Source organism: Theobroma umbraticum, unplaced genomic scaffold, assembly GCF_002168275.2.
Source record: "Theobroma umbraticum cultivar Fairchild unplaced genomic scaffold, ASM216827v3 scaffold_12.1, whole genome shotgun sequence".
Taxonomy (NCBI): Eukaryota; Viridiplantae; Streptophyta; class Magnoliopsida; order Malvales; family Malvaceae; genus Theobroma; species Theobroma umbraticum.
This window is the reverse complement of record NW_018397269.1, coordinates 485292-506523: the sequence shown is the minus strand read 5'-3', so window position 1 is coordinate 506523 and position 21232 is coordinate 485292. Positions and strand designations below refer to the sequence as shown.

At 32.1% G+C, this 21232-nt stretch overlaps 2 protein-coding genes and 1 long non-coding RNA gene across 5 annotated transcripts; 2 read left to right on the top strand and 1 right to left on the bottom strand.

Annotated features, from left to right (window-relative positions):
• Positions 1-1400: 1400 nt before the first annotated feature.
• Positions 1401-4346, top strand: LOC110425839 (Pentatricopeptide repeat (PPR) superfamily protein). Its single transcript, XM_021440894.2, has one exon. It carries the CDS (start codon positions 1471-1473, stop codon positions 4126-4128), a length of 2658 nt encoding a protein of 885 aa, XP_021296569.1. The 5' UTR covers positions 1401-1470; the 3' UTR covers positions 4129-4346.
• A 3418-nt stretch (positions 4347-7764) lies between these two features.
• On the top strand, positions 7765-8716 carry LOC149526567 (uncharacterized). Its single transcript, XR_016351870.1, has 3 exons — positions 7765-7975; positions 8048-8142; positions 8327-8716. It is a non-coding gene; the product is annotated as an uncharacterized LOC149526567 (long non-coding RNA).
• Positions 8717-10285: 1569 nt separating this feature from the next.
• WIT1 (WPP domain-interacting protein 1) lies at positions 10286-16544 on the bottom strand. Of its 3 annotated transcripts, none has more exons than XM_021440743.2 (6): positions 16393-16544; positions 15077-15657; positions 13464-14686; positions 12556-12750; positions 10738-10930; positions 10286-10572 (listed from the first exon to the last, which is right to left on the bottom strand). In XM_021440743.2, the coding sequence occupies exons 2-5, from the start codon at positions 15639-15641 to the stop codon at positions 10745-10747; spliced, it is 2169 nt and encodes a 722-aa protein (XP_021296418.1). In that variant the 5' UTR covers positions 15642-15657; positions 16393-16544; the 3' UTR covers positions 10286-10572; positions 10738-10744. The 3 variants fall into 3 exon arrangements, with proteins under 3 accessions (XP_021296418.1, XP_021296420.1, XP_021296419.1); XM_021440745.2 differs by having other exon boundaries at positions 13464-14683; XM_021440744.2 differs by having other exon boundaries at positions 15077-15662; positions 16393-16491.
• Positions 16545-21232: the final 4688 nt, after the last annotated feature.

The following is a 21232-nucleotide window of genomic DNA, read 5'->3' as shown; positions in this document are numbered from 1 at the left end:
GACATCTATAACTAATAATGTAAACAGTTAAACGGTTTAAGAAGTTTATTCCTAGCATAAAACTATAAGTTAGCACAAAAAGATTAATTTTAAGTAAAACTCATTTTGGAAAAGACGATTCATTCATTCAAAAGTGTGCAATGAGATTAATATGAAATTTGATTTTCTAATATTAAGAATTTTAAAAGTTAAAATTCATTTTCTTTTTCCGTTTTCTCTCAGTTTCGCTCCTCCAACAGTTCAATTACCTTCCTTTATCCGATAAGTTCTTTAGGGTTTCGGTTTTGTTTTTCTTAGATTAATTTTGAGTAAAACTTATTTTGGAAAAGAAGATTCATTCATTCAAAAGTGTGTAATGAGATTAATATAAAATTTGATTTTTTAATATTAAGTATTTTAAAAGTTAAAATTCATTTTCTTTTCTTTTTGGTTTTCTCTCAATGTCGCTCCACCAACAGCTCAATTGCTTCCTTTTTTTTCGATAGGTTTTCTAGGGTTTTGCTTTTGTTTTTCCTTCTTTATCTGTTTTTATTTTGCAATTTATTGATTGTTGGTTTTTTATTTCCATTCTCGTTTTGTTTTGTCTGCATCTTAAGGTTTCTTAATTTTGATTTTAAGGTTTTATTTATTTTGATCTCTGTTTTAGTTCTCAATAGAGAAAAATTCGCTGGCTCTTGAATTTCGGTTTCATTCTACTAATGTTTAGCCTCTTAAATACTATCTGGCGAGGAAAGTTTGGGGAAGAAGTTTCGTTTTGAAGCTATCACCGAGCTCGACCTATATAAGTATGCTCCTTCGTAGGACTGGGTATCTCAAGTGGTAATTTTCTGTCCAACGGAGAAGAAATATGCAAAAGGGTGTACGATCAATTACAGACCTAAGCAACAGAATGATTTCCATTCAAGTGTATATATAGTGTGGGAAGTTGCAATTAAGCCTAGGTTGCGACCCTGTAGTGCAAGGCAAAGAGAGGAAGCGGAACTTTTCTGCGTAGAAAAATGAATAAAAAATCGAGAGTATGAAAAAGAATCACTAGAACAAATGTGAAGCAAAAAGAATATCATAAAGAAAGAAGAAAGAGAGGAAAGGAGTTACTTGCAAGAAGCTGCCAGGGGTTTGCCAAGTGGCTATAGAACAAATGCAGCTGTCACTTCCTACCAACATTCTTCTAGTGAATATTTTATTCAATTGATCAAAAATATTTATTTAGATTATAAAGTGATCAATGATAAATTTTATCAATATATATTAATTTAAAGTAATTCAGAATGTGGAAGGCTTACTTTGCCTCTGAGTGGTAAGATTGGGCTGTTTGTCTGGTTTTACCGTCTTGTGGGCAAGGTGGGATTGGGCTTGGTCTAGCCCTCCAAATCCCTAACCAATCATCTCAATACTGAAAAGACTGGATAACTAACCTAGTACCAACGGTCAAAAATCCCGCCAAAGCATGATAGTAACTAATGATTTTGCATGGCACTTAAAATCTCTCACTTTCACTTCCCAAAACTCCTTTTTTCTTGTTCCTCATCAGGCAAACATTTCTTCGAATCTCTATCTGTTTCTCTAATGAAAAACCGACCAATACCCAGAAAGAAGAAAACATTTTCCCACATTTTCCAAGAATGTTCGAACCAAACATCCTTAAACCCAGGCAAACAAGCCCATTGTCAAATGATAATATCTGGGTTTATCCCAACAATCTTTGTTGCCAATTGTTTGATCCAACTGTACATAAAATGTGGGAATTTGGGGTACGCTAATAAAGTGTTTGATAGAATGTCTCAGCGAGACGTTGTGTCGTGGAATGCGTTGATTTTTGGGTTTGCTAGTAATGGGATGATGGGGATTGCGAACAGCTATTTTGATGAAATGCCTGAAAAGGATGTTGTTTCATGGAATTCGTTGATTTCAGGGTACCTGAAGAATGGTGAGGGTTTGAAGGCTATTAAGGTTTTTGTGGAAATGGGGAGAATGGGAGTTCAGTTTGATTGGACGAGTTTTGCTGTTGTTTTGAAAGCTTGTGCTCTTTTGGAAGAGTTTTATGTGGGGGTACAAGTTCATGGTATCGCTGTTAAAGTTGGTTTTGATAAAGATGTGGTTACAGGTAGCGCTTTAGTGGATATGTATGGAAAATGTTGGAGGTTAGATGATTCAATTAGGTTCTTTTATCAAATGCCTGAGAAGAATTGGGTTTCTTGGAGTGCTGCAATCTCGGGTTGTGTTCAAAATGATAAGTTTGTTAAGAGTGTGGAATTGTTCAAGGAAATGCAAAGGGAAGGAATTGTGGTTAACCAATCTGCTTATGCTAGTGTTTTCAGGTCATGTGCTGGGTTGTCTGCATTTAGGTTAGGTAGACAGCTCCATGGTCATGCCTTGAAGAGTAATTTTGGATTGGATTTGATTGTAGGAACAGCAATTCTGGATATGTATGCAAAATGTGGTAGTATGACTGATGCTCAAAAGTTATTTAACTTGTTTCCAATTCGCAATTTGCAATCTTTTAATGCCATTATTATTGGTTATGCCCGATGTGATCGGGGCTTCCAAGCTTTGCATTTATTCCAACTTCTGCTCAAGTCTGATCTTGGTTTTGATGAAATAAGTTTGTCCGGAGCATTTAGTGCTTGTGCAGTAATTAAAGGGTCTGTGGAGGGTGTTCAAGTACATGCCTTAGCAGTCAAAAGTACTTTTGAGTCAAATATTTGTGTGGCCAACGCTATTCTTGACATGTACAGTAAGTGTGGAGCTTTGGCTGAAGCATGTCATGTTTTTCATGAAATGGAGAGAAGGGATGCTATTTCTTGGAATGCAATTATTGCAGCGAATGAACAGAATGGAAATGAAGAGGAAACACTCTCTCATTTTGTTTCCATGCTACATTCTGGGATGGAGCCCGATGAGTTCACTTATGGCAGTGTCTTAAAAGCTTGTTCTGGTCAGCAAGCCTTGAATTATGGCATGGAGATCCATAATAGAATCATCAAATCTGGAATGGGGTTGCATTCATTTGTAGGAAGTGCTCTTGTTGATATGTACTCCAAGTGTGGGATGATGGAAGAGGCCGAAAAGATCCATGACAGAATAGAGCAACAGACGATGGTTGGTTGGAATGCAATCATTTCTGGATTTTCACTGCAAAAAGAAAGTGAAGAAGCTCAGAATTTTTTCTCTCGAATGTTGGAGATGGGTGTAAAGCCAGATCACTTCACTTACGCCACAGTTCTTGATACCTGTGCTAATTTGGCTACAGTTGGAATTGGTAAACAAATTCATGCTCAAATTATCAAGCTAGAATTGCAGTCAGATGTGTACATATGCAGCACCCTTGTCGATATGTACTCAAAATGTGGAAACATGCATGATTCCAAGCTAATGTTTGAGAAAGCAACTAATCGGGATTTTGTAACTTGGAATGCCATGATTTGTGGGTATGCCCAACATGGTCTCGGAGAAGAAGCCCTTAAAGTTTTTGAGGATATGATACTTGAGAATGTAACGCCTAACCATGCAACATTTGTTTCAGTCCTTCGAGCATGTGCACATGTAGGGCTGGTAGAAAAGGGATTGCATTATTTTGGCTTGATGTCAAGTAACTATGGTTTAGCTCCTCAGTTGGAGCACTATTCCTGTATGGTGGATATAATGGGCAGGGCAGGCCAAGTTAGTGAGGCATTAAAGCTTATAAACGATATGCCCTTTGAACCAGATGATGTTATTTGGAGAACTCTGCTTAGCATTTGCAAAATCCATAGCAATGTAGAGGTGGCAGAAAAAGTGGCCAATTCTCTTTTGCAATTGGACCCACAAGATTCGTCAGCTTATATTCTTCTATCGAATATATATGCTGATGCCGGAATGTGGGACAAGGTTTCAGATATGAGGAAGATAATGAGGTATAATAAGCTGAAGAAGGAACCTGGTTGTAGCTGGATTGAAGTAAAGGATGAGGTTCATGCATTCCTTGTTGGGGACAAGGCTCATCCAAGATGCAAAGAGATATATGAGAAGCTTGGTATATTAGTTGATGAGATGAGATGCTACGTGGCTGATATAGATTTTTTCCTTGAAGAAGAGGCAAACCAACTAAAGGAGCAAGAAGAGCTGAAAATCAGCTTGTGTAGTTTGTAATTTTATTTAATGCCGCGGAGGCAAATGGAAAAAATTGAATAATCAATTCATTCTAGTAGTATGTTATTAAGTTAGATGACAAATATTGCCTACAGAGAAATTTGCCTCTTCTGACACAGCGGCCTGCAAGTATACAGTGGTGCTGAAAGATCTAGTATTGCAAGACCAATAGGGTAAACGCTGGCTACCAAAAAGCCCACTTCAAGTTCACACCAAAATTCATCTGCCACTAGCATTCCCTAGGTGATGCTTCAAACATTAGTCAAACTATTTGGGAGTTGAAAATGCTGAAGAGTAATAATTTTAAAGTTCCAACTTTTTTTGTAATGATCGAATCACCATCTCAGTAATATGCTTTATAAGCTGATCTACGTAGAAGCAATGATTAAAAAAAATCAAGTTTCAAATTTTAAAGAATGAAGAAAGAGATTTACACCTGCAAATGAATTTACCATGATTACCAAGTTCAAATTAAAGCCAAGAATCCTTCAATCTACAGATCAGCACAACATTGCCATTAAATCTATAATTTTCCAGGAAGTTAACAGAGCTGTTGCCTGTCTTAACAGAGCTGATGCATTATAAGTCATGAAAAACTAGACCCTACAACTGCAGCAAAAATTCATATGTATTCAAAGATCTTCATGGCATTAGCTTTCCCGTAGTATCACCCACTCAAAAATTGAATTTCAAGATCATGCATATTTTGCAAAAAGATCCAAGGAAAATTTAAGTGGAAGAGATTTTGAGAATTCATACCAGTTTAGCTAGGTGGAGTTCACATTCCTAATTTCCAACAGAATCTCTATAGGAAAGAAAATGCACAGAAACCTTGTCAAGATCAAATGATAGGAGGAAGGAATGCTTACGTCATCACTAAAGGCGGGCATTAGCGGCCGCTGAAATTAACAGGATGAGCAATGCCAAGGAAACATGGTTGAAGTTAAACAATCTGGCATCTATTCTCGAACTCAGATGTGGCATCTGCAGGCTTCACTTCAGATTCAACAACAGATTCAGTAGTCTTGTCCAGCTGTGAGTAACAATCACACCAACAATATTAGAACAATGTTTCCTTTCTAGCAATTGCCCAAATTAGAAATCTTTGGAAAACACAGTACAGGCAAGGGAAACAAATGGAAAGGAAACATACAAGAAAGAAAAGGAATACGTTGTTGCAGGACCACCACCCAAGGATTTTAGAACCTACCTAACGTAAAAGTTTTAGAAAAATAGGACTTTACACTAGGGTTTTAGGTGGTCTTTACAAATTTGTTATTTGAAATGAAGAGTATAGCAATCAGTTTCTGGATTTTTAAGAATTGAAATGAAGACCATAGTCAATCAGTTTTTGGAGTATTAAGAATCAAATATAGGCTTGGAACCTTTCCCTCTTGTTCTAGCTTTCCTAATCCTTGTCTTTTCCACTCCTTTTGCTCTCTTTTTGTATTTTCTATTGGTGGAAGTACCCAACAAAGTGTTCTTATTAATTTAATCTTTTTATTTAAAAATTAGTTAATTTAATCCTTACATTTTGAAAATTTGTACAATTTAATTCCTCTCTCTAACGTCAACGTGGTATTAATATGACATTGACATGTTAAATGATGGTGAAATGTCAAACCAAAAAATACCACATGGATTTTCTTTTTCTTTTCTTTTTCTGTTTGTGCAAAACTACGTTTATTTGCTATTTGTATTTAAAACATTTTTTATTAAAGTACCAAAATAGTCCTTATACCCATGTATTTTTATCAATTTAATTCATGTACTCAAAATTTGTTTAATTTAATTTCTCGATTTTGAGAATTGGTATAATTTAGTCCTTCTCTTACACCATCGATATTTATCGTTAGAGGTGATGGCGTTAACATTGATATAGCAAATTTGCTGACATGGCAATGCCATGACACTTTGATATGTCGATGTGACAATTCCATATGGTATTGACATGATGACGTGGAAGCTCGTAAAAAAATATTCAAAACAAAAATCTAAGCCACATTATAGAGATTAAATTAAACAAAAGTGTACAGTATAAGGATTAAATTAAATAAAATTGAGATGTTTTGAGATTAAATTGAATAAAAAAATTTGGAAGAATACAAATCTTTGAGTAGATGATAAATGTACTTATTGATTAATAAGTCAAATGTTTAAATATACAAGATTTATGGTGTTAAGAAATAAATATAAATATTTTCTTACTTGATTATTTGAATCCATAATAGATATAATAATTTATCTTCTTTACAAAAATTAAATTTGAACTCTCCTTTTATTAAAAACTTTCAATATTTGATGGAGTTACTTTTATAAATATCATGATTAAAATCATTATCACTTAAATTTTCCCTTTTCTTATTAAACTTGACATTATTTTTAATGAGATTATTTCATAACTCATTTATAAAAAAAACAAAAAGATTTAATTTCCTTTTTGAAAATATGTATGAAAACCAAAGTAAGCCCATTAAATGCTTTAATGACAAAATAATTTACCAAGTAATTATCTCATTTAACATTGTGATTTTGAGTACTTGACAAAATATTACTTTCCTTCTAAGATTAAAATTAAAATTGCCAAGAAATCATCTTTCTCTTTCTCTTTGTGTAATGGTGCCTCTGATTGAATGTTTAATATTAGCTGAACTGAATTATCATTCTTTCCTAGTCTTTACAAGTATTCTTCAGTGTCACTTTTTTTCTTTTACATTTTCCTTTAACTAGTCGGATATAGTGCTTATTTAGGAATGTTGATACAATTTACTACATTTAAAGATAATTGCATGTTTGTCTCAAAAGAAGTTCTAGAGGGGATGAATAGTACTTAAAATTATTTTTGAAAGTAGCTTTTGAAATTTAAAAACCGTTTGAAAGACTTAAAATGGATGGTTTGAAAACTTGTTGAAGTAAACACAGGTTAAGAGAAGTGGACCAAACATAATATTTATAATTATTCGGACTGTCCGACCTACATTCACTATCTTGATCTTCCTAATTAAGGATTTTCAACTCAACTTCATTAGAACTAGTGAAATTAACAATTTTCACCTAGCTTTTACAAGACGAACTTCTAACGCAAGCTACAACCCTTTTACAACAAGTCATAAGCTTCCCCGATCTTAGATTACCCTTAAAGTGTCTCACACACTCTAAGTAAATAGAAAATAGAAGATAAAAGAGATGTACAAATGATCACCTAACTGATCTAAGTTGTACAAATTTTGACTCAAACACTTTCACAAAGATAAGAGTGAAATACAAGTGTAAAAAAAAGTTTTTTTGTTTTCTAAGCTTAAAATCACTCTTAGTAACTTATTTATATCATTTTTAATTGTTAAAGAGGTTTTAAATACTTTAAAATTACTTTTGGCTGTTAGAGATAAAAACTAACTGTTACAAATAGTTTTTGACTGTTATTTGATTCTTTTGTGCTTAAATTCAAATGTGTAAATTAAATATATATCTATATATAGATATTTTAGTATTAACCATAAATTTGCAAATTGCAATCAAACATATATATATATATATGTATAAATGTAAAAATAACCAACCAGTCGTTGTTCACAATTTGTTTACCACAGCACATAAAGATAAACAACAAAAATATAACAACAGATCAACCACAAACATCCTATTTCTTCTCCTACCTTTCACAAACATCTTATTTTTTCTCCTACCTTTTCCCTTTTTGTGTCATCAACCAAAAAAGGTTCCTATTATATGTCTATTCCCTTAATCCAAGTATGTTGAAGACTCATTTATTGAGGATTCCTCAGTTCCTAAATGCATAGCTAAGGGCTTAACATGGATAAGGTTAAAGGATTCAGGTTCGGATAAGGTAGGTCAAGTTTAGGAGATATATATACTCTTTCAACTATTGTTTTCTTTACAGTAACTTCTGCTTTTGCAGATTCTTCCCTCACTAGTTTGTTAATAAAGTTAAAAAGGAAGATTTCTTCAGAGAAGCCTAAGGTTTCTACTACTGCTACTTTTGTGGCTTTAGAGGTGATGTTATCTTTCTCCCTTTGCTATGCTTCTGCTTCATTTTCTTCTTGTTTAGCTCCAGTTACTTTCTTTTGTTTAGCCACACCTTTCCTTTCTTGCTCTGTTTCGTTAGTAGTTTCCTTTTCTACTTCAGCTTCATCAGCTACCTTATCACCTTGCTTCTCATTTTCAAGCGCTAGTGCAGGAACCTCAAGTTGATTTATATCAACACTCTCCCTTTCAATTCCAACCTCAAGATCAAAAGCATGTACCTCAAATACCTCTATGGCAGTCCTCTCAGCTGCAGCTTTACTTTGGGAAGAGGTAGTTGCAGGAGTTTCAATATCCATGTCTTTTTCTTTTTCCTTGAGAAGAGAAGTCTTAATATTTTGAAACTTCTCTTCAATTCTCTTCTAATTTCCTGTCCCTTTTAACTTGTTTAGGCTATTTTCCATCAATCTTCATTAGTAGATTAAACATCATTTTATTTGAAATAAGAAGTTCATTTGCTTTTGAAGCGGGTGTTGAAGGAGTTTCAGCACTAGTTGTTATTGGTGTACCTTTAAGGAATTTAATGCACTCCTTACCTACCAACTTGTACCCCATCTTTGGCAAGCATCTTAAAAAGATCCCTGATGCTTGCTTTTAATCTAGTCTACTTGAAATCTAGTGCTCCAGATATTTTTCTTTATAACCAGAGAGGAAATTATATTTCCATAGGGTAGGTTAGTCTTATCTCCCAAACATGTTCCCTTCATTCTTTCGATTATAAATCTAGTTGCATTGGAGGGGATCTCATTGACAGCAATCTCCATTAACTGAAGACCTTGGGAGCTAACATAATTGTAGTTGCTGCTCATTTTATTTAGAGCAGATGCAATGAAGTAGTGGAAAGTTCTCATCTATGCATTTTTAATGTTTCTTGCATAACTCTTGCAAGGAAATTTCTCATTTCTACCAGTGACAGTTTCCTAAATGGGAGAGAGGTCAAATAAGAAGAATAAACTTGAATGAAATAGTAATAGAATTAGAAAGATGTAAAATGGGAAAAATCAAAAGATATACTTATGGAGAAATAGAATTAGAGATTTATTATAAAAAAATTCTAACTGGTGATTAAAAAGTGAGTTTTTATTTTTGACAAAATAAGGAAAAAAAAGGGAGAAAAGAAATAACAAAAGAAGAAAGTGAAGAAAGCTAGAGAAAAGTGCTGCAAAAAAATTTTGATTTTATTTTTGTTTTAATTTTTTGTTCTTAAGAGAAAGAGAGAGTTGGTTGTTGGTGGGCTTCTACAAGGAAAAAGAAAGAATAAGTTTTTTTTATGTATACTAATCCCAAAAGCTATATCGTTTTAAGAGTAGCAGAATAAATAACAAAAAAAAAATAACAATAAAGAAAAGAGAGGTCAATGAGAGAGGTAAAGAAACGAAAATCATATTAACAAGAAAACTAAAAGCGACGCCCAAAAATCTTAGCTAGAGGAAAGGAAATTTTGAATACCCAAACTAAAAGGAATGGGTTTTTCTCTTCTTCAAAGACTTTCACAGAGAGATGGGAAAGAAAAAAAAATGGCAACAAGGTAGATGAGAGAGTTGGGTAAGAGAAGAAAGATAATAGTAAGGCAAAAAAGAGAACAAAAACAAGAGAGAGGAAATAAAAAGTGAGGTTCCAACAATAAGAGAAGAAGATGAGGCAAGAAACAAAAAAGATGAGGACTACCAATCAATAGGTGACATTGATACCATGAAGAAAATTTAAGAATTTGGGAGAACAAACATAAGGCAAAGATGAAGGGTAAAAGAATAAGAAAAAGTGAATTGTGTAATTTTATTGTATTATTTTTCAGTGTGTTTTTTACATAAGTATTGCAAGGTATTTATATAGATAAGGTTCCAATGGTAACAACAAAATAAGGAAAACAAGATCAACGATTGATTACTGCTTGATGAATTGCCAACGATCCTTTTCTGAGATTTTATTGAGTTTTTTATTAAGATTTTGCACGTGTTTAGTTTCTATCTGTTGTTTTTGATTCAATGTTCTCTTGTTGTGGTACTTGCTGATTTTGTGTTAATGAGGATGAATTACTTCTATAATGGTGATTATGAATTTGTTTACAAGTTATGGGATCCAAAGAAGAAAAAGATTGTTAGGAGCAGAGATGTAGTTTTCATGAAAAAAAGACCTTAGCAGACTTTGATAAAAATGTGAAGATTGCACAAGTACTTTGCTTAAAAATGTGAAGATTGCAATTAAGTCTACAACATGAGTAATTTTCCAGGAAGTTAACAGAGCTGTTGCCTATGTTAACAGAGCTGGTTGTCTTGTAAGTCATGAAAAACTAGACTCTACCACTGCAGCAAAAATTCATATGTATTCAAAGGTCTTCATGGCATTAGCTTTCCCATAGTATCACTCACCCAAAAATTGAATTTCATGATCATGCATATTCTGCAAAAAGATCCAAGGAAAATTTTAGTGGAAAAGATTTGAGAATTCAAACCATTTTAGCAAGGTAGAGTTCACATTCCTGATTTCCAACAGATTTGCTATATAGGAAAGAAAATGCACAGAAACCACATCAAAGATTAAATGATAGATAGGAGGAATGCTTACGTCATCATTAGAAGGGACACTCCTGCATCTTGAAAAAATAAACGGCCGCTGAAATTAACAGGATGAGCAATGCCAAGGAAACATGCTTGAAGCTGAGCAATCTTGCATCTATTCTCCTCACGTTCTCGAACTCAGATGTGGCATCTGCAGGTTTCACTTCAGATTCACCAACAGATTCAGTAGTCTTGTCCAACTGTGAATAGCAAATCACACCAACAGTATTAGAAATTTACAACAATGTTTCCTTGCTAGCAATCATCCAAATTCGAAATCTCTGGAAAACACAGTACAAGTGAGGGAAAAAAATGGAAAGGAAACATTAAAAAAAAGGAAAAGGTATATGTTGATGCAGGACCACCACCTAAGGATTTTAGACAAACCTAACTATGGTAAAAGTTTTAGAAAAATAGGACTTTATCTAATTTTAGGTGGTCTTCACACAAGGGTTTTAGATAACTCATACAAATTTGTTATTTGAAGTGAAGACTATAGTCAATCAGTTTCTGGATTATTAAGATTGAAGTGAGACCATAGTCAATCAGTTTTTGGATTATTAAGAATCAAATATAGACTTGAGTTTTTCGCTCTTGTTCTAGCTTTCTTCTAGTCCCTGTCTCTTTTCCTCTCCTTTTGCTCTCTTTTTCTATTTTCTATTTCTTTAGCGTTTGGTGCATTTAAGATATCATTTATCCTTTGCAGCCATAATTTTGACTCCTTGACTACGAACCTAATATAATCTACAATAGATGAGATTCAAAAACAGAAAATACAAGGTGCTACAAGATTAGATATCAATGTAAAAAAACCCCTTCAAATGTAAGAGATTATTGTACTTTTTCATCCCAATTCTACGAAGGGGTTTTAACAAAATAAAATAATAGAAAAACAAAAAAACCACAGGGCTAGTCAAATTGCAATACCAATTAAGATTTCAGACTAAATGTAGCAAGAAGGCGAAGCAAGCAGGAAAGAGTGTCAAGTTTATGACAACTGGTGCAAAAGAATATATGAACATAAGAGCATACACATACAAAATGAGTGTATCCTAGCAGATAGCAAGGGAAATCCAAGGTAAACTGCTAAAGATACCATAGTCTAAATCAATGGAGAAATTATTTTGTCTCTCCAAATATAACCTTAAGATGTCATGATTTGCAATTATCAACAGGATCAAAGATCACAAAGAGAGATTAAGAAGCAGAGTGCCTATCAGTAATTTAACTCATCTTACACATGCTATCCCTACTTTCAAGAAATATTAAATTTCATTTACAGTTCCTTTATTCCATCAAGTTTGGGATACCCAAACCATCATCATTACCATTCATGGACAAATTTATTTCTCCAAGAGTCCAATGGCCACCAGACAATACAGTACATGGAAAAACCTCATAAGCCACCCAATACACATGGAATCTAGCAAACCAGGACAAGCGTCAGGCAAAGCAAACTGCAAGAGTAGGTAACAGTTCACTGTGCAACCAGCCAATCAAATAGCAATACCTCCAGATAACACAGCCTTTATGCCAGTCCTTTATTAACATATTCTTCAACTACATACAGTTCTCCTAAAATATAGTTGATTAAGAAGGCAGCTAGATGGCCACAAACTCAAATAATGTAACAACAGAAGACATATTTTGAAACATTATGTCTGAACAAAGTAACTTAGCCATCCAGATAAGTATTTTATAGCATGAAGCATAAAATCATCATCTATTCATGGGGAAGACATGTAAAACAAATGAAAAAGTTACTTCAATTACTAGAAATGCAACTCTATTTACTAACAAGAGAAATAAATTAGCAAACACCTACCTCAGAACCATCAGCTGACAACTTGGTTATTTCTTCGTTACTTTCTCTTGCAGAAGCAGTACTAGAGTCTTGCTTTGAAAACAAAAATTCCTTGACATTTCCCCTACTCTCATGGCTCCCAATAATAGATGGATCCTTGTCTGTTTGCTTCAACTTCACTACCAAAATTTTATTTTCCAGTGCTAGTGCAGATATCTGCTTAACAATATAGATTAGTTGGAAGCAGTGCTGATATAAATAAAAGTTGTCAGAAACCCATTCTATCTCCAGCAAAACATGTTTAAATCTTTACTTGGTACTATAAACTACCAAAGTAAAATATGGTTAAAAAGGACACTTGAACTGCCATTATATACCCTAAAATAAAGTTAACAGTAGGAAAGCCTGTGCTAATTAGAGTTAATGCAATTACAGGAATATATGAATCGCATCTTAGATTATTCAAAGAAGGGAAAATGCACATTGGTGAAATGCTTATTCACATGTCAGTTTCAATCCTTCAAAAGGTTAAACAATTTTCAAGAATTTTTAATTCAATTTTTGAATAACTTGCACATGCTTATGATACCAAATTGGGCCAATTGACAAGGTTTCATCAAAGTTTATGTAGAATAACCCAAAAAACTATTGAGTCTTTATTGTGTTGATTAAGGTGAACCAGTTAGAGAGTTATCAATACTTTTTGACAAAGGAATCAGTCATTTTCAATCTTAATATAAGCCCATATTTTTATTCATTATAATTTTCAACTTGTTTTTCTTTTTAACCCAATACAAGACCTCAAAAAAGGTGGAAAGTACATTATAGATGTAATCAATGGAATGGCAAACAGAGGGCATGTTTCAGTTACAAATCCATATTGAAAATGAAAACTGACAATGATAAATCACAGGTAAAGGAAGCCATACCTGCTGGTGAAGGCGCTCTCTTTCCACAGCTAGTTGCATGAGCAAATTTGCTATCAGTTTGGTACGAATGCCAATGTCCTTTGCAGTCGCCATTTTTATTTCCTCAGCTTGATTTAAAGATGCCTCCAAGCAATCTAGTCTACCCCTCAAAAAGCTCAGTTCTTCACTTAGCTCAGCATTAGTCTCAGATAATATGATACACTTATCTTCTGCACTATCAGCTCGATTATCAGCTTTTGAAAGCTTCAATTTTAGACCCTCAATTAAATTTTCCATATCTCCAATTGTAGTATACAACATATTTTCCTTCTCCTGACTAGCTTCAGCAGAAGCCACAGCATTTAATAACCGAATCTCAGATTCCTTCAATTGTCTCTCAAGTGCTTCAACCTTTTCAGAAGTTATATTATGGCTTTTAAGAAGACCCAGCTCTTCATTAAGTTCCATGTTCGTCTCACCTAGTAATTTGCATTTGGCTTCAGCATTGTCTGCTCTATCTTCTGCTTTAGATAATTTATCTTTCAAATCGTCAATAACATTTTCTAATTCATTGATCTCAGAACGTAAAACATCACACCATTCACGACTTTTATCGGCAGAGGCTTTTGCACTTAACAAGTTAAACTCAGATTCTTTATGTTGCTTCTCTAATAAATCTACTTTCTCACGCAAAGTGAATGCCTCAGAATTGGCAAGAATGAACTTATTTTCAGCTTCCGTCAACTTTGCTTTTAGGTTGTCTGTCTGTGCTAGAAGGAAGTCATTGACTCTGGTTCCACCACTTTCAAGCTTCTGCAATGCACTTTCTTTGGCTTCCAACTTCTCTTCAGAATCTTCAAGCTTCAACCTTAGCTCAGTTTCTCGATGAGTTGAACTATTCAAATTAAACTGGACGATTTGAAGTCGACCCAGTAGCTCTTTTGAGATCCCCTTCAACACTGCCGCTGCATTATCTGCTTCAAACAACCTTTCACTAACATCCACTGCCTCTTCCTCAAGGCAGGTCATCCCATGTTCTAAAGAGAGTAGCCTCGGTTTCATCTCCTCCTCAATTTGCCTTGATTCTGCTAACTTCTTTTCCAAATCAATTTCCCTAGCCAAAGATTTCTCTAGCATCCTCAAAATATGCCTTTGCTGTTCAATAGTTTGCATTTTTATCTTTGCATTATTATTAGACGATTGATCAGCTTCTGAGACATTCACACCTTTTACATCATTCCCTGCTAATATGCATGCATTAGAAGGAGACATAAAAGTAAATTTTTTTTTTATTTATTCCTTGTCTTTTCGCTTAAATGAGGAAAAAAAAAGATTCATAAAAAAAATTTACTTTATTTCAGGCAGGTTTAACAAGAACCAGCAAATTTGGCTAGACAATATATAAAATTGCTCTAAAAGCATTCAGTTACCACATAAAGACAACTATAAGTCATAGTATCAATAACATTTTCACTACTCCTTTACATTGGTATATTGGACATGCAAGTGCAGAAACAAACACATCTAATCCATGTTATAAACTTCTAAAGCAACTGCCAATCATTTATTCTTCAATTACATAGAAGCCCAAAACATAAAAACAAAACAAAATTAGTAAGAGGTCTGTAGCTTACAATTTTCATTTCCATGAAGACATGACAAAATCCTTTGGAAATCAGCAGCTTGCATCTTTATTTCGGAGACTTGATCTTGTGACTGCTTTAATGATTCTTCATAACCATGCAACTTTTCCTCCATTTTGAAGAAAGTTTCTCCCAAGTACTTAAATGAAGATATAGTCTCACACGCACCAATAATATCAGTTTCAATACTCTCCATAAACTTATCCAGTTCTCTAGCCTCTGAATCTAATATCCCAGATAAGAGATCAAATTCCAGAGCCTTCTCAACCAAATCTACTAGCATAAAATTTTTCTCTGACATAAACGATTCAAAGTCAGTTTCTCTAGTAGCCACATGCATTGTAAGTATACTTAAGTTAACCAATTTCTCTGAAGAACATGCTAAATCTAATTCTAATCTTGTTAGAATATCGCTAGCCCTTCCTAATTCTCCGTTCACCTCCCCACCAGATGAAATCCCATCAAGTATGTCAGCTCTATTTGATCCTGCCTCCGGTTCCATACTATTGAAATCATCACCAGATACACCTTCTTCATGAATGACATCAGCATCCATTTGAATGGTGTGTCAGCTGCTCTAACTCAAAACAAAAAATCAGTAAGTAAAATAAAAAAATTGGTTAGAGCAAGTCATGAGAGATAAGTAAACTAGGGTCTCTATTAAATAATATCATGGGATGATTTCATTCCATTTTCAAAGCTCATAATTGAATTCCAGGATTAACCCAAAGCAGTCCATTTTGTCTCTCAAGTTTTCATGCACATATGTGCAGTCTATTTAGTGCGCTATTTACAATTTCACATAATTTTATCACATAACAACTTTATGGATACACAACTCTTCACCAAGGCACTTAAGTACTATACAAATATATTCTCAAGATATAATTCTTTCCAACCGGGATCTTCATTTTAAGATTTCTTTTTGTTCACTTAATTGCAGCCACTGAAAAAACTGAATATAAGAAATGAATAAATTAAAGGTAATTCTAAAAAAAAAAAGACTCTTAAACCGTGATCAATTTACCCCCAAGCAAATTCATTTTCCAATAAATGAAACCAATTTCTCTCATAATCTATAATTATCATGACTAAGCCAAAAAGAACAAAAGCCCACCTCCAGATTTTCCATATATTAATCAAAAAACGACTCTTTTAAGAACTGGGTCAATAACCTAAAATACCCATCTTACATATTCAAACAATCTTCCAAAAATAAGAAAAGAACAGTGGAAAAAATATTATTTTCTGTTAGTTTCTCAAGAAACCCAAGTCAAGTAAAGCAGAGAAATGGGAAATATTAATACCTTACGGCAAGTTGCAGGGTGTTGAGCCTTGACAGAGGTGTAGAGAAAAAACAAGAAGAAGAAAGAAACGAAGAGAAGATTTGTGCCGAATAACACTGAGATTAATAAGAATTAAGAAAGACAAGAGGTTAAACTTTAATATTTTCAACAATAAAGTGAGTGAGTGAGTGACACATGTCAACGTTAGCTTTGCTCTGCTCGTGCACGATACGAGGAATGCGTTGCTATGTGTCACCGCGATGGACATGTTTGGATTCGGGTTCGGTTTCAGGTTTGTCCTGTTTAGGCTGAAAAACGGTTTTTTTTATTTACAAATAATGAAAATCAATTGATTTATAAAAATATATTTAAATATTTAATTGAATACTTGGTGCATAATTTTTTATTAAAAATTAATTTAAATTTTTCTTCTCAAAATAAAAATATATATATCAAAAGAATTTATATATATATATAAATATATAAATGTCTAACAAGAGAGAATGGATTCAAATATTAGATCTTAATTTTCTCAAAAGTAAAACAATTTACACCATTGATTTATAAAAATTGAGCTGGTATCGAGATTTGGAGAAATGTTGTCAAAATTAATTTTTTATAATGCATTTTCCATCATTATAATTAAATTAAATTATATAAATCATAATTATAAAATGATTTATTGATTTTGAAAGTTTTATATACCTATTATTGCTTTTCAAACAAATACAAATCAAAATTGTTACAACATAAAATTGGTTACTTTATCGAATTGTTTGTATTTAATATGCTTTCAGAATTAAATTCATTAGTTTTTATGATTTTATCTAAGTAAATAATAATTATTATTCTGCAAAAATATTTATTTTAATTTTTTTAAAATTTTATCTTTATTTATTTATGAGATGACATTTTATAATTAATTGATAGGATGCTATACACTTTCAATATATCAAATATAAAATATCGCTTAATCACAAAGTATTTATATTCGATACATTTCAATGTATAGTATCTATACATTATCGCAAAATCATAGTGTCACCTCATATGTATACAAAAAAAAAAGTTTAAAATTCTCTCAAAATAAGTGTTTTTTAAATTATAAGTATTTATTTTTTAAAATTCTTAGTTTTTAAATATATTTATTAATAAAATGATAATATTTTATTCATTGATAATATATAGGTACTGTACACTGGCTTAACAAAAAAAAAACCTATACACTAAACAGTACATTAAAAACTCAATTTATTATTAGAGAATATTTATTCGGCTCTCCCAAAATGAACCGTTGGATTCGCCATTGCAACTAGACTTTTTTTTATTGAAAAAAGAAAAGTAAATTTTCTTAAAAAGTGAAGGGAAAATACTTAGAAAAAAAAGTTAATGGAAGTAATTAAAACAACCCAACATGTTAAATATAGAGTGTAAATTGATAGTTCATAGATATTATACATTAACAATTACAAATTAAATTACAATATACAAATAAGTAGTTGGAAATTTTCAAATTAAAAAAATGTAGAATATAGAGTGTGAAAAACAAGGTTTAATTAAAAAAATGAAAAAGATCAAAAAACTTGAGTGCAAAAATCTGAAGGTAATTTGGTTTTGGAAAATATTCACATTGGGGTGAGCAGAAATCGATCAAAATTGAAGTAATTAAATTAATTGAAAAAATTCAATTAATTTGGTTAAATCAATTAGAAAGTTCAGTGAAGTCATTTTTATCGATTTGGTTAAAAAAATTTAAAATCGATTGACCAAATTAATCCATTTTGAAAATAGGATATTTTAAGGGTTTTTATTACATATATATATATATGAATAAAATGCTTGATTTACATTCGAGCATTCGGCTCATTGGTTGATGCATGATCTCTTACATAAAGAGTAAAGTTAGAATCTTTTTTTTCCAAATCCAAAAAAATAAAAAATAAAATAAAATATTAAATTTAATTATCTAGAAAGATTTTCTTACATGTATTCATTCATATAATTTTTTCTATACTTATGTATAAATAAATGACTTAGATTTAATCATCAAGTATCAAAGAATAAAAATTAAAATACACTCTATTTAGATATTAATATTATTAATATAAATATAATCATTTAAAAATTTATATAAAATTAAGCATAATGCAAATTACACAGTAGCTAAGAAGTCACATAATATATCTACCATATTAGTATGTACTGGCAAGTGGCTGTTTTGTCGAGAGTTGGAATTTTAGTATTTGGTTTGTTGGTTCTTAGGAGGATAATATTTGGTTTAGTTTACTATTTGTTTTTATTACCTAAAAGTACTTCTAGATATAAGGTTAGATTTTATTATCAAAAATTTGAAAATTTTTTTGTTCATACACAATTTTTCAAGAAATAAATTAAGTAGATTCCGAAATTAGGAGTCAAAAAACTCCTATGTGCATCAAGCACACATCCACTAATACTAAAAGTAGATTCCAAAGGAACCGTTGATATGGAAACAGTCAAAACATCATGAGAAATAGTGACAAGTATAGGAAACCTAAATTGATTGAGTTTCCATCACATGAGAACATCAAACTCATCATCATCGAAACTTTACATCCATAGGCTCAAATAAATATTTCTCTAATTCTGTTTTCAACTCTTTTAATCTAGTGTTTAATTGATGCTTCTTAATCTTATCTAATCTTTTTTTAGTACGTTATGTCTCTTTGCCAATCAAAATTAAAGCAACACTATCACTACAACCACCATTAGTGCCTTATCCCATAGACGTTGGACACTCTTAACCATTTTCACTAAGGTTGTAACATATTTTTATAACAACAAAATAACTCATTCATTGTTTGTGTTACCAAAAAAAACATCATTGAAGCTTGTGTAAGAGGATACACTTCTAGCAAAGTGAACTCAACATAAGAAAACTTTTTCCTCGGATCAAGTATAACGGCAATGAATAACACCAAATTCATTTTGTCCAAATTTTTCCAATACTTGTCAAATTTCTCTTTTATCTTAATTTCCATAAATTGTAAATAAACTTCATTTCCATTTTGCCATTCAATTAAAATGGTTTACATAGCAGAAATGGAATCCAAGAAAGAATTAGCAGTTATGTAAGACATGCCTAAAACACTCAAGTTCAAACCATAAAATTCTCTCAAGAAATGAGAAATCCTCATAACATTTGCTCAATCTCTATCATCGGGCACCCCATCTCCTAATCTTATTAACGTAAGTACGTAGCTATTATCACATAACTCAAATGATGCAAAAACTCTCTGAAATTTCAAAACTGTATCTAACATAAAAAAAAAATATAGTTCCATCTAGTACTCACATCCAAATACAATAAACACTTGCTTTCAACTCTCGTACTAACAGCATACTCCTTGAACTTGGCTAATCTAGTAGGGGATTATCAACATATCTCGCTACCCCTCTAACATGAGCAATTGAAGTATTGATATTATTTAATCCATCAGACTCCACAAGATTAACAGTTTGAGAAATGCATCTCACATGGAAAAATCTACCTCCTAAAATACTTGTTCCAACAACATTAAATTTTTTCTTCAAATGTCTTATTACAACATCATTTGAACTAACATTATCAATAGTGATAGAAAAAATCTTTTGGATCTCCCAATCAAGTAAACATTTACTAATTGCCTTCCCAATGGCCTTACCTTTATGACTAATAATGGGAAAAAAATCTCAAAATCCTTTTTTGCAACTTCCCACCATTATCAATAAAGTTGGCAATTAGACACATATAATTAATTTTTTGTACCAAAGTCCATGTGTTAGTGGTAAGACACATTCTCCCAAGACATAATCTTAAAAATCTTTTTATTCGAGTTTTTTATCAGTATAAACTTTATAACAATCGCTAGCAATAATCCATTGTGATGGTATATGAAATCTAGGATATGCTTTGTTTATGCGTTTCCTATATCCTGGATTTTTCACAAATCTAAAAGGTAATTCATCTAAAATGATAATCTCGGTTAAATTCCTCCTAATTGCCTTTTGCACAAACTTCCAACTACCCAACCCATCTCTTCTCGAAGTAAAAACTAATTTCATTTGCTTGTTCTCCTCACTAGTACAGATCAATTTCAACTTTAGACAAACTTTAATATGATTATTCAATGAAGATGTTTTTTTTTTGTATTAGCACACAATTCTTTACCATATGAATACATGTAGCTTTCTTTTTACCTTTCTTATCAACAAATTTAGTGAAGTGATCCCACATAATCGATGTAGATTGAGGTGGTTCCCTTTACTTCTACACTTTGCTTGCAACTTCACATGTTTTGTTAGCTTTAGTAGAATTAATAGTGGCATGGGGAGTAGATGTTGATGGTGTTGATGTTGATGTCTCAATAGTTACCAAATTTATTTCCTCATTAGTTGACATCTACAACAAAAAATAATACCCAAATATTTATTTTAATTATTAATTCTAGCATATTGCCAATCATTTTAATTGAATATCCAAACAATAATTCTAAACATTAATTCCAAAATATAATTCTTAATGTTTAATTACAGCATATTGCTAATCATTTTAATTGAATATCCAGATAATAATTCTAAACTTTAATTCCCAAACATAATTCTTAATGTTTAATTTTAGCATATTGCCAATCATTTTAATTGAATATCCAAACAATAATTCTAAACATTAATTTCCAAACATAATTCTTAATGTTTAATTCTAGCATATTGCTAATCATTTTAATTAAATATCCCAACAATAATTTTAAACATTAAGCTCTTTGAAATGTTTAATGTCAATTAAGGTTGAAGTAATCTATGGCTGAAAAAAAAATTAATTCCTAAACATTAAAAACCAAAC